Here is a 13,260-nt window from a genome sequence, read left to right on the forward strand (position 1 = left end):
CACACAATTAATCTCCATTTACAGCGAGAAACTGGTGATAAATTGCTGAAGGGTTTTGCACATCTGGTTGCTATCAATGCAGGAAAAACAATACAGCACAATGTCAAATAGGTTGTCTACTTCTCATTGTTCAAAATACAAAGGCAAAACTCTACTAGTTTCACCGTTATCCTGCTGAGTTTCACATTTTATATCCCCCCTTATCACCTTTTCCACAGCCAACAATGGACCATTGTGGGCTCCACTTTTTCCGTGATCATCGGTGCTGGCTTTGATTTGTTCTTTTCATATCTTTCATTCATTTCTTCTTTGTACCTTTTCATACCTCTAGTTTCCCTCTCCCCTGACTCTCAGTCTAAAGAAGGGTCTCGACCCGAAACGTCACCTACCCCTTTTCTCCAGAGATGCTGCCTGACCCGCTGAGTTACTCCGGCATTTTGTGTCTACCTTCGGCAAAATTCAACTTCACTGCAGCAGAAGAAAGATGTCACTCCTTCTTGTAGCATACACTTCACAAGAATTTCTACAGAAAGATGCAATGTTAGCTCATTGTGGTCTATTAAAGAAAGCAACTTGTTCATCTGCAGATCGGAGGCCACATGGTACAGGAATATAAATGCACAAATGCGGGCTATATCTCAGTCTGCTGTCTGCAGCTGTTAATACACAATGCATGTTACATTTGGAATAAATAGCCAGTGCTTAGTTTAATTTAGAGATACAGCACGGAAACTGGCCCTTCGGCCCACCGAGTCCACACTGACCAGTGATCCCCGCACACGAAGACTATCCTACACACTAGGGACAATTTACAACGTTTACCAAAGCCAGTTAACCTACAAACCTGTACGTCTTTGGAGTGTGGGAGGAATCCGGAGTTCCCGGGGAAAAAACACGCGGACACGGGGAGAACGTACAAATCGCGTACGGACAGCACCCGTGGTTAGGATCGAACCCGGGTCACTGGGGCTGTAAGGCAGCAACACCACCGCTGCACCACTGTGCCGGCCCTTACTGCTTACTGTGCATCTGTATCCAAACAAAGAGCCTTGCATTTTAATACATTCACAGCCAACAATCATTTTAATCTCACGGTGGCGCAGTGGTAGAGTTGCTGCCTCAAAGCGCCAGAGATCCACTGAGTTCCTCCAGCAGGTTGTGTCCATCTTCAACACATGGAGTCAGTTGTTTTTATTCATTCTTTCAGAAATTTGACGTAACTCCAGCAAACTGCAAAGTCCAATGTGATTCAGGATCATCTGGGGATGAACAAGAGGGAGAGAGTGATGAGAGTGGAGAAGGTAGGTGTGACAACATCTGGGTATCACTTGATGTTCTTTGTATCGCACCAGCTGATCTTCTTTGGTACGAACATCGAGGGCGGTCATGGTGGCGTAGCGGTAGAGTCACTGCCTCTCAGACCCGGGTTCGATCCCGACTATGGGTGTACGGAGTTTGTACGTTCTCCATGCGTGGGTTTTCTGCGAGATCTTCAGTTTCCTACAACGCTCCAAAGACATACAGGTTTGTAGGTTAATTGGCTTGGTGTAAATGTACATTTGTCACTGGTACATATATATATTTTACTGTTCCATTATTCTATGTTCGCTCTTCTGGGTGGGATGCTAACTGCATTTCGTTGTCTCTGTACTGTACACTGCACAATGACAATAAAGATTGAATCTGAATCTGGTGTGTGCATGAGTGCGGGGATCGCTGGTCAGTGCAGACTCGGTGGGCTGAAGGTCCTGTTTCCACAGTGTATCTCTAAACTAAACTAAATCCTTCCTGGGCTACTCTGGAAGCAGTCTGGTGATCATATTTTTGAATAAGTGTCTGGACCCGAAACGTCATCTATTCCTTTTCTCCAGAGATGCTGCCTGACCCGCTGAGTTACTCCAGCGTTTTGGTCTATCTTTGTACATATTTTTTAGTTTAGTTTAGAGATACAGTGTGGAAACAGGCACTTTGGCCCACTGAGTCCTAGCCAACCAACAATCGACCAAACATTAGTTCTATCCTACATTCTCGGGACAATTTACTGTTTACTATTTACAAATGCCGATTAACCTACAAACCTGTACATCCTTGGAGTGTGAGAGGAAAGTGTTGCACCAGGAAGACAATCCTTGCGGTCACAGAGAGAACGTACAAACTCCGTACAGACAGCACCCATAGTCAGGATCAAACCCGGGTCTCTGGCGCTGTAAGGCAGCAACTCTACCACTGCGCTACTGTGCCGCTAATGGATATACAAAAAAACTCCAAGCATCTTTAAGGGCCTGTTCCACTTGGCGATATTGCTGGCGTCATATCAGTGTCGCCGAAAGATTTTGAACATTTCAAAATCCAGCGACGTCAAAAAAACACCGCGCATCACACGTCATCACGCCGCTTCATACATCGTCACGCCGTGTATTCTTCGGTGACCTGATACGTCAGTCAATGATGCCGGCAGTCGCCGAAAAAATCGGCAAGTGGGACAGGCCCTTCAGCCCACCAGGTCCACACCGACCAGCGATCACCCCGTACACTAGCACTGTCCCACACACTAGGGACAATTAACAATTTACAGAAGCCAATTAACCTACAAACCTGCACATCTTTGCAATGTGCGGAGCACCCGGAGAAAACCCACGAGGTCACAGGGAGAACGTACAATCTCCATAGAGACAGCACCCATAGTCAGGATCGAACCCAGGTATCTGGTATTGTAAGACAGCACCTCTACCGCTGCGCCACCGTGCCACCCGAACTATGTAATGATATGGAGGACGAGAGCCTTCCCTCTAACGTCACTCTGATCTCACACGCAGACAGTAGTTCCAGCGAGCTTCTCAGCAGCTCTGCGGAAGAGGTGCCGATTTTGAAAAGGCTGGGACTCCAGAGGTAGGCAGCCAAAGCAAGTGTGTATGATGCTGCAACTAACTGTCCTGCCATCTAACCTTAATGCATGCCTGCCCCTCTTCCAGGCTTGTGTCCGTGCCTTGTGTAACTGTGGAGGGGGCACTCGCTGTTCACCGGGACTTTGGAGGCTTTCTGTGAACGGCGGTCACTGCGGGGGCTCAAGTGCGTCGTGGGTTGGCGACGGCTGTCGTTATAATCTGATGGTCAATGTTTGCTAACTACGCCAATAGCAGTTTTGATTAATGTCTTAACTGTAAACTGTTACTCTGAAGCCCTCTCTCTCCGCCCCTCCCCCACCCTAGTCGGCCTACTAGTCTCACTGTCATCCTGCTTAGTTTCACTGTTTGTATCCACTCGTTTGTCATCTTCTCCACCACCAACAGTGGACCATTGTGGGCTCTACGTGATTATAATCAAGTCAGGACTGTACGTGATTACAATCAAGCCATCCACAATGTATGATAAAGGACATAGGTGACGTTTCAGATCAAGACCAAGTGTCTCGATCCAAAATGTCACCTATTCCTTTTCTCCAGAGATGCTGCCTGACCCGCTGAGTTTAGTTTAGAGAAACAGGCCCTTCGGCCCACCAAGTCCGTACCGACCAGCAATCCCCGCACATTAATACTATCCTATACACACTACGGACAATTTTACATTCATACCAAGCCAATTAACCTACAAACCTGTACGTCTTTGGAGTGGGAGGAAACCAGAGCTCCAGGAGAAACCCACACAGGTCACGGGGTGAACATACAAACTCCGTACAGACAGCGCCCGTAGTCAGACTGATGATTCTGAAGTAGGGTCCTGACCCGAAATGTGGTCTGCCCATTCCTTCCATAGATGCTGTCGTCAGACCCATTAAGTTCCTCCGGCACTTTGTGTTGTGCCTGAGATTCCAGCATCTGCAGTTCTTCGTGTGTTCACACTGCTTGTTATATTTGGTCGACAAATTCACAGATGAGATTAGAGAATTTCTGCATGAATCACAGGAGTCACATTTACTTATTTATGGGATGGAAAATCACATGAGATTTGTGAGGCATGTAATTTGTCTTACACCGACCCCCAGGCTTAACAATACTCCCAGTAGTAAACCAGTGAATAATTCCTCTTAACCCTAATGATTCTCCATGTGCTGTAGTCTTCATCTTCTCTGGAATACATACAGACCAATGTGAGACCCTTCCTGTCCTTCTGTTCTTGTTGAGTCCAGATTGGAGGGAAGATTTATTTGTTCTTCTTCTTCTTGCGTGTGGCGTGCACAGCCTAAAGTTTGATTGTGCACGCCGGGTTGATTGCACTTGTCGAAACAGGGCGGACCACGTGAAGGTTGCAATCTTCCGCCCCATTTATTTGTTGAACATAGTTTAGTTTAGAGATACAGTGCAGAAACAGGCCCTTCGGCCCACCGAGTCCGCGCTGACTAGCGATCACCCTCACACCAACACACACCAGGGACAATTTACATTTATACCAATTCAGTTAACCTACAAACCCGTACGTCTCATGACTGTGGGAGGAAACCGAAGATCTCGGCGAAAACCCACGCAGGTCACGGGGAGAAGGTACGAACTCCGTACAGACAGCGCCCGTAGTCAGGATCGAACCTGGGTCACTGGCGCTGTAAGGCAGCAACTCTACCGCTGTGCCACCTAGAACATGGAAGAGCCCAGCACAGGAACAGGGCACATGGACACTGTCTTCAGAAATGTCCCGTAAACGTCACCCAGCCTTTCTCTTCCCGACCCCTAACGTCACCCGTCATTTTTCTCCAGAGATGCTGCCTGACCCGCTGAGTTACTCCAGCACTTTGTGTCTGTCTCTGTGCTAATTTGATGTGCTGCCTAACTTGGTGACCATTCCAGCGTCATCTTGTGGAACCTCTCATTGTAGATCAGTTGTGACCAGCGAGGGCTCTTTGCCCGGGTCCAAACCTCTCCGTTGAGAGAACAGCTGGGTACGAAATAAATTCAACATCTTTTCTTATTTTGCAGGGAATTCTACACGGAGAAGGAAGCAGAGGTAAGGCTCTTTTTAAAAACAAAATCTACAACTTCGGAGGATAACTCATTGTCATCTTCAACAATAAATGTGAGGTTATCCATTTTGGTGGCAAAAACAGGAAAGCAGACTATTATCTAAATGGTGGCCGACCAGGAAAAGGGGAGATGCAGCGAGACCTGGGTGTCATGGTACACCAGTCATTGAAAGTGGGCATGCAGGTGCAGCAGGCAGTGAAGAAAGCGAATGGTATGTTAGCTTTCATAGCAAAAGGATTTGAGTATAGGAGCAGGGAGGTTCTACTGCAGTTGTACAGGGTCTTGGTGAGACCACACCTGGAGTATTGCGTACAGTTTTGGTCTCCAAATCTGAGGAAGGACATTATTGCCATAGAGGGAGTGCAGAGAAGGTTCACCAGACTGATTCCTGGGATGTCAGGACTGTCTTATGAAGAAAGACTGGATAGACTTGGTTTATACTCTCTAGAATTTAGGAGATTGAGAGGGGATCTTATAGAAACTTACAAAATTCTTAAGGGGTTGGACAGGCTAGATGCAGGAAGATTGCTCCCGATGTTGGGGAAGTCCAGGACAAGGCGTCACAGCTTAAGGATAAGGGGGAAATCCTTTAAAACCGAGATGAGAAGAACTTTTTTCACACAGAGAGTGGTGAATCTCTGGAACTCCCTGCCACAGAGGGTAGTCGAGGCCAGTTCATTGGCTATATTTAAGAGGGAGTTAGATGTGGCCCTTGTGGCTAATGGGATCAGAGGGTATGGAGAGAAGGCAGGTACGGGATACTGAGTTGGATGATCAGCCATGATCATATTGAATGGCGGTGCAGGCTCGAAGGGCCGAATGGCCTACTCCTGCACCTAATTTCTATGTTTCTATGTAAGCCGATGGTCAGGAATGGGAGCCCCGACAGACACCTCACCCTCAGCCCACTGGTGCTGAGACCATTAGCTGCGGTGGTTGAATGAAGCGACTCAGTGCACACGAGGGTCAGGGCAGGATTTACCTATAAGCTAGACAAGCTTCAGTTTAGGGCCTCGAGGTCTAGGGGGGCCTCGCAGAGCCGGATTTACCACTAGGTTTCATAGGCTGAAGCCAAGGGCCTCGAAATCCAGGGGGCCTCCGGTCAAGGCAGGACACCTACCGTTCAACTCTGGGCGGGCCCCCCCTCTCTATCTCTCTCTCTATCTCCCCCCGCTATCCGTGTCCGGGCCGCCGGGCTCCGCTCGCTCCTCATCCGCCGGCATGGCAGGCCGCCTTGCACATGCGCATTGCTGCGGCCTGCACGTCCTTCCCCCTGCACACGCGCACAACCACGGCCAGCACATCATCGGCCGCCCTGCGCATGCGCACTGCAACGGCAACTGGTCGGCGCTGGGCACTTTCTCCCTCGCTTTGAATTGTGGGAGATTTGGCCGCCATTGCTGGCCGCTCGCCGCCAGCGCCGAAAACCAACGCGGAGGGAGGGGGCCTCACAAGTGGAACAGCTTAGGGCCTCTCTTCGTCTAAATCCGGCCCTGACGAGGGTAGACACAAAATGCTGGAGTAACTCAGCGGGACAGGCAGCATCTATGGAGAGAAGGAATGGGTGACGTTTTGGGTGGAGACCCTTCTTCAGACTGATGTCAGGGGAGGGGGCAGGACAAAGAAATAATGTAGGCGGAGACAGTAGGACTAGTGGGAGAACTGGGAAGGGGGAGGGGATGGAGAGAGAGGGAAAGCAGGGGCTTACCTGAAGTTAGAGAAGTCAATGTTCGTACTGCTGGGGTGTAAAACTACCCAAGCGAAATATGAGGTGCCTCATATTTCGCTTGGGTAGTTTACACCCCATCAGCACCTCATATTTCGCTTGGGTAGTTTACACCCCAGCGGTATGAACATCAACTTCTCTAACTTTAACTTCAGAACAAATGATAGTTCGGAGGTCTCCAGTGAGGTAGATGGGAGGTCAGGACCGATCTCTAGTAGGTGGTAGGATAGTTAAATTGCCTGATAACAGCTGGAAAATAACTGTCCCTGAATCTGGAAGTGTGCGTTCTCACACTTCTGTACCTCTTGCATGTTGGGAGAGGGGTGAAGAGGGAGTGACAGGGGTGAGACCTAATTAGGTTTCAGATCTGGATGGACACCAAAAGCTGGAGTAACTCAGCGGGTCAGACAGCATCTCTGGAGAAAAGGAACAGGTGAGGGCTAGTTTTCGGATTGTGACAGAGGAGTACTTTCTCTTTCCTTCCCCCAAGACTGCGTTCATACACCTGTCTCTCGCTTTCAAATCCGACGTCTTCACATTGAAGGAAAGGCTGCAGGTGGAAGAACATGCCCGGGATGTTGCCGAGGAAAACGCCCAGGAGGAGCTGGAGGGATGCAAGGAGATATTGCAGGTACCGGGAGATGGGGGGATGGAAGGTGGTGCTGCAGGTTCCGGAGAGTGGAGCTGGGGGAAAGATGGCAATACCCTCGACTGGAGGAGGAGCCCAGAAGTCCAAGAGGGGTGGCTTGGTGGCACAGCGGTAGAGTTGCTGCCTTACAGTGACAGGGGACCCGAGTTCGATCCTGACTACCAGTGCTTGTGTGTATGGAGTTTGTACGTTCTCCCCGTGACCGCGTGGGTTTTCTCCAGGTGCTCTGGTTTCCTCCCACACTCCAGGTTTGTAGGTTATTTGGCTTCGGTAAAAATTATAACTTGTCCCCAGAGTGTGGGATAGCGCTAGTGTACAGGGATCGCTGGTCGGCACGGACTCGTTGGGCCGAAGGGCCTGTTTCCGCGCCGTATCTCGAAACTAAACTAGACTTAACTCTGCCGGGTTAGCGGGGAACTCTGTGACCGATGGAGAAAGGAACTGGAGCTGGTGGTAGAGGGACCACTGTGGTCATTGAGGGAATGGACGTATCTGGAGCCAAAGTCTGGGCGTGACTCATCAGCGTGTGAATGGGGGGGAATGTGAATGAATTAAGGTTGGTGGCGGAGGTCGGACGAGGACACGCCGCTGAGAGAACAGAGAGGGACCCGGCGGTGGGGGGGGACCACATTGAACACTTGGTAACTCTGTCAGTGCCCTATACGTGGCGACCCTTTGCATACTTTGTGCATGGTGTGCAAAACAAAGAGATCCACTGTGACAGGTCACACGTGATAATAACGTATCATTCATTCATTCGTTAATGTGGAGCGGGAGGCAGAAGGGAAGAACTCTGGACACTGGGGAAGGGGGTTTGGATCTGGGGTAGCAGGGAAATCTTGGTAGAGGGAAGATCCCAGTGTTGGTGTCTGAAGTCAACATTTCTGCGGTGGTGTGCGCTGGTGCCAATCCAGATAAGGAGAGTAAGACAGGCTGTGATTGGTTTTGTGCAGAGACTGGGGGCTATCTGCACAGATGGGAGGCGGCAGAAGATTGTGAAGCAGTTGGAGGGCTGCCTTCATATCCTGGAAACTTCCATCACTCGGGCCAGCAGCCATTCCGAGGTTTTGGGAGCCTTGCACCAGGTATGACCCAGTTTGGTGACTCCGTGGTTTGATGGATTTATATTGCTGCACATTTTATTAAAGCTCATCACACGACGTGAATAACTCCCACAACTGCGTCACTCCAGTCCCACTAATACAACCGCAAATGGACCTACATCATTACTGTGCCAATAACGGTGGCGCAGCGGTAGAGTCGCTGCCTTACAGCGTCAGAGACCCGGGTTCAATCCCGACTACGGGTGCTGTCTGTACAGAATTTGTACATTCTCCCCGTGACCTGCGTGGGTTTTCTCCGGGTGCTCTGGTTTCCCCCCCACACTCCAAAGACATGCAGGTCTGTAGGTTAATTGGCTTTGGTAAACAATTGTGAATTTTCCCTAGTGTGTAGGATAGTGTTAGTCCATGGGGTGATTGCTGGTCGGCGCAGAATCAGTGGGCCGAGGGGTCTGTTTCCACGCTGTATCTCTAAACTAAACTATGCACAATGTGACTGTCATAAGGTCATAAGTGTTAGAAGAATTAGGCTATTCGGCCCATCAAGTCTAATCCGCCATTCAATCATAGCTGATCTATTTCTCCCTCCAAACCCCATTTTCCTGCCCCATCACCCCTGATACCCATCCGACAACTGCACCACTCCAGTTCCTGGGGAAAGAATCACCGACACAGCCACACATGCCCCCTGTAATCTGGCTCTATAACGGAAGCCCCGGACTGTGTCCTGCAGGAGGCGCGAGTGAGCCAGGGGATGCAGGTGATGATCCAGCACGCGATGAACCTGAAAGGTCTACACGCCAAGGAGCGGGCCGAGCTCCAGGAGATGAAGCGGATTGTCCAGCAGAATTCCCGGAACTGGCCCTTCAGAGAAACCAGAGGTGAGGACCTCTTCTCACCAAACGCGAGGTAATCTTTCACCCAGAGCTGGGGTGGGGGGGGATCAAGAACCAGAGGACACGGGTTTAAGCTGAGAGGGGAAAGATTCAGTAGGAACCTGAGGGGCAACTAATTCACACTGAGGAGAGTGGGTATATGGAACGAGCTGTCAGAGGTGGTAGTTGAGGCAGGTTTAGGGACTCTCAGTCTGATGAAGGCTCTCGATCCGAAACGTTGCCTATTCCTTCGCTCCAGAGACGCTGCCTATCCCGCTGAGTTACTCCAGCATTTTGTGTCTATCTTCGGTGTAAACCAGCATCTGCAGTTCCTTCTTACCCTGGTTTAGTTTCAGTTTAGTTTATTGTCACGTGTACCGGTCAGCGGAAAAAACTACCCGTGATTGTTAAGGGCTTGGACACGCTAGAGGCAGGAAACATGTTCCCGATGTTGGGGGAGTCCAGAACCAAGGGCCACATTTTAAGAATAAGGAGTAAGCCATTTAAAACGGAGACGAGGAAACACTTTTTCTCACAGAGAGCGGTGAGTCTGTGGAATTCTCTGCCTCAGAGGGCGGTGGAGGCAGGTTCCCTGGATGCTTTCAAGAGAGAGCTAAATAGGGCTCTTAAAAATAGCGGAGTCAGGGGATATGGGGAGAAGGCAGGAACGCGGTACTGATTGGGGATGATCAGCCATGATCACATTGAATGGCGGTGCTGGCTCGAAAGGCCAAATGGCCTACTCCTGCACCTATTGTCTATTGTCTATTGATTACAACCGAGCCATTCACAATGTGTAGATGCACGATAAAGGGAATAACGCTTAGTACCAGGTAAAGTCCAGTAAAATCCTCCAATCTGTTCTCCAGTTGTTGCTAGAACAGTTAAAGTCAAATGCAAGCAGGTGGGATTAGCGTAGATGGGGCTTCTTGGTCAACGTGGAAAGATTGGGCTGCAGGGCCTGTTTCCATGGTGTATGACTATGATTCCAAGAGCATCAAGGTACCAGGACGTGCCAAGACTATCTGAAGCTAACCTACAAAACTGGAGCATAGTTCAAGGATTAAACAAGGGTGGCACGCATGGTGGCGCAGCGGTAGAGTTGCTGTCTTACACTGCCAGGGACCCGAGTTCAATCCTGACTGCAGGTGCTGTCCGTACAGTGTTTGGACGTTCTCCCTGTGACCGCGTGGGTTTTCTCCGAGTGCTCCAGTTTACTCCCGCAATCCGGGTTAATTGGCTTTGGATAAGATAATTGTCCGCAGTGTATATCTGCACAGTGACAATAAACTAAACTAAACTTTTAAATAAGTCTATTCTCAGATTTGTAACAGAATCGTAGAACACAAAAACAGACCCTTCGGCCCACCAAATGCATGTTGACATCAAGCACACAATTCTATATCACTCCCATTTTATTCTCCAACAGTATACAATACAGGGTGGTGAATTTGGCCACTTCAGAGAAAGGCTCACGCTAACTGGAGCTCAGGACAGTATCGACACGCAGGTTTCAGTTTCAATTTCAGTTTACTTTAGTTTATTGTCACGTGTATCGAGGTACAGTGAAAAGCTGTTGTTGCCTGCCAACCAGTTAGTGGAAAGACAGTACATGATTACAATCGAGCCATTTACAGTGTACAGATACATGATACATGTTTAGTGCAAGGTGAAGCCAGTATAGTCCGATCAAAGATAGTCGGAGGGTCACACATTCCAAAGACATGCGGGTTTGTAGGTTAATTGTCCCCCGTAAAAATTGTCGCTGGTGCGTAGAGAGTGTACATGAAAGCGGGATAACTAGTGTGAACGGGTCAGCGTGGACACTGTGGGCCGAAGGGCCTGTTTCTGTGCTTCATCTCTAAATAAGGGAATATTGTTTAGTGCAAGGTAAAGCCAGTGAAGTCTGATGAAAGAAAGTTGGAGTTTAAGAATATCATCGTTAAAGTAAGAAATGTTGCTGCAGGAGTGGAGATTAAAGAGTGTGGAGTGATAGTAAGATGTGCTTGTAGATCTGCTTCTGTGGCTAGCGCGCAAATAGTCCCCTGGGTTGGCCGCCATCTTGGCCTCATGTTTCAAAATTCAGTGGAGTTCTGAACTCTTGTTGGTTACAGTGGTACTTTATCTGTCACATGACCCGAGGTTCAGTGAAACTCATTTTTGCTTTGAGGTCAGTGCGAGTATCACTGTACGAAAGCACTTGGGGGGGGGGGGAAGGGAAGACAATGGGGAACCAGCGTGGGGGGGGACCGCCATGAAGGACGGGGAAGGACAAAGGGGAACCCGGTGTGGGGGAGAGGGGAGAGGGACTCTAGTTTTAGAATCCTCTGCCCAGGGGATAAACCTTTGTTGGTTTGTTTGTTTGCTCCGGTTTATTTTTAAATCAAAATATTTATTCAATTATTCAAAATAATATTTACAATACAATAAAAAAAAACAGAACCCACCAGCATAATACAAGACAAACAAATATACTAAATAAACTATGTTACAATCCTTGTGAAAGATGCATTCAACCCCCCGCGGTGCCCAGCGGTCCCGGAAATCCCTCAGGGCGCCCGTGGACAGCACATAGTCCCTCTCTAACACCACCCGGGCACGGACATAACCCCGGAAAAGGGACGGGCAGCCGGCTGGGGCAGATTTGTTCCGGTTACGGCCCTGTGCACACGGCAGCCCGCCAACAGTCGCTTGCCGGTTTTTTGTTTTTTTTCACTTTTCTTTTAATTTTAATTTATGACACTTTATACATATTCTTGTTTTGCTTTTTTTGTATGCTGTGTCATATTTGCTTTTTATTTTTTAGTTTGTCCGAAATAAAGGATTTATTATTGGTATTATTAAGTTTTCGTGCACATTGCTGTGTGTTGTGACAGACAATAGACAATAGACAATAGGTGCAGGAGGAGGCCATTCGGCCCTTCGAGCCAGCACCGCCTGTTGGCAGACCAATTTCCCTCCGGGGATGAATAAAGTTCCATGGTATGGTATGGTATTGTTAGACACATCTTAGATACGCATCTTAACCCTATACTACAAACATGACCCCCTTGCATTCTTCGCAATAAACCTCCACAGCTGCAGAACACCAGTGGTTTGGTTCAACTTTGTTAGCCAAGACATGAACCTTTCTAAATGTTGTAAAATACTTTTCGTTTGCAGATGACGTGGACTTTCGAAATAAGCATCAAATGATGAGAGCGATACATCAGGTAAACCGGCACCGAGTGAAAACTGCAAGCGAAGGTTTCTTAAATGTTGCAAACTTAGGAGTAGATATCACATCTCGTAAGTTCATAAATTCATGTCATAGGAGCAGAATCCGTGGATCATAGGACAATGTCCGTGGATTGTCACCTTGTCGTGGTGGAGAAGCATGTGTGGTCCTGAGATCCTGAGAGCGATGCCGTCTGGAGCTATGCTCCTGGTAGGGTCACCCATGGCGGTAAGGTCGAGGGGGGAGGTCTCTGACAAAGAGCAATCCAACCAAGACCTCAACGGTGGAACAGGCGGAGGATGATGGCTGACCTCAGTGGAGCGTCACAAGGGCTGGGAAGGCGGATGAAGGCTGCAGCAGAAAAGGGTCTCCGGTCGTCTTTGACTCCATGCCACTGGATCCTGACCCAGATCTGTCAAGGATCGTGGGGTGGCTGTCTGTGCACCAGTCTCCCCACGTTAAACAAAGTCACGCACAGGCGTCCTCCAGCCCTGGAGACACCCATGGTCAGCCACAACCGAAGGGGGCCTAAGAAGAGGAGCAGAATTAGGCCAGCCTGCCCACCGAGTCTACTCTGACATTCAGTCATGATTGATCTATCTTTCCCTCTCAACCCCATTCTCCTGCCCTCTCCCCACAACCCCTAACACCCATACTAATCAAGAATCTATCAATCTCCGCCTTATAAATATCCATTGACTTGGCCTCCACAGCCGTCTGTGGCAATGAATTCCACAGATTCACCCTGAATCACCCTGTGACTAAATAACTTCCTTCTCA

General features: G+C 49.0%; 1 protein-coding gene across 1 annotated transcript in view; it reads left to right on the forward strand.

Annotated features, from left to right (window-relative positions):
* LOC116986621 (lymphoid-restricted membrane protein-like) overlaps window positions 1-13,260 on the forward strand; it is a 52,069-nt gene that overhangs the window by 13,027 nt on the left and 25,782 nt on the right. Inside the window, exons 6-12 of the mRNA XM_033042200.1 lie at window positions 1,208-1,301; window positions 2,817-2,889; window positions 4,908-4,935; window positions 7,169-7,309; window positions 8,281-8,412; window positions 9,122-9,269; window positions 12,426-12,475. Of these exons, the coding sequence (XP_032898091.1) occupies window positions 1,208-1,301; window positions 2,817-2,889; window positions 4,908-4,935; window positions 7,169-7,309; window positions 8,281-8,412; window positions 9,122-9,269; window positions 12,426-12,475 (666 nt within the window). The remainder of the gene's footprint in view (window positions 1-1,207; window positions 1,302-2,816; window positions 2,890-4,907; window positions 4,936-7,168; window positions 7,310-8,280; window positions 8,413-9,121; window positions 9,270-12,425; window positions 12,476-13,260) is intronic.

This window comes from Amblyraja radiata, chromosome 24, assembly GCF_010909765.2.
Source record: "Amblyraja radiata isolate CabotCenter1 chromosome 24, sAmbRad1.1.pri, whole genome shotgun sequence".
In the NCBI taxonomy this organism is placed as follows: domain Eukaryota; kingdom Metazoa; phylum Chordata; class Chondrichthyes; order Rajiformes; family Rajidae; genus Amblyraja; species Amblyraja radiata.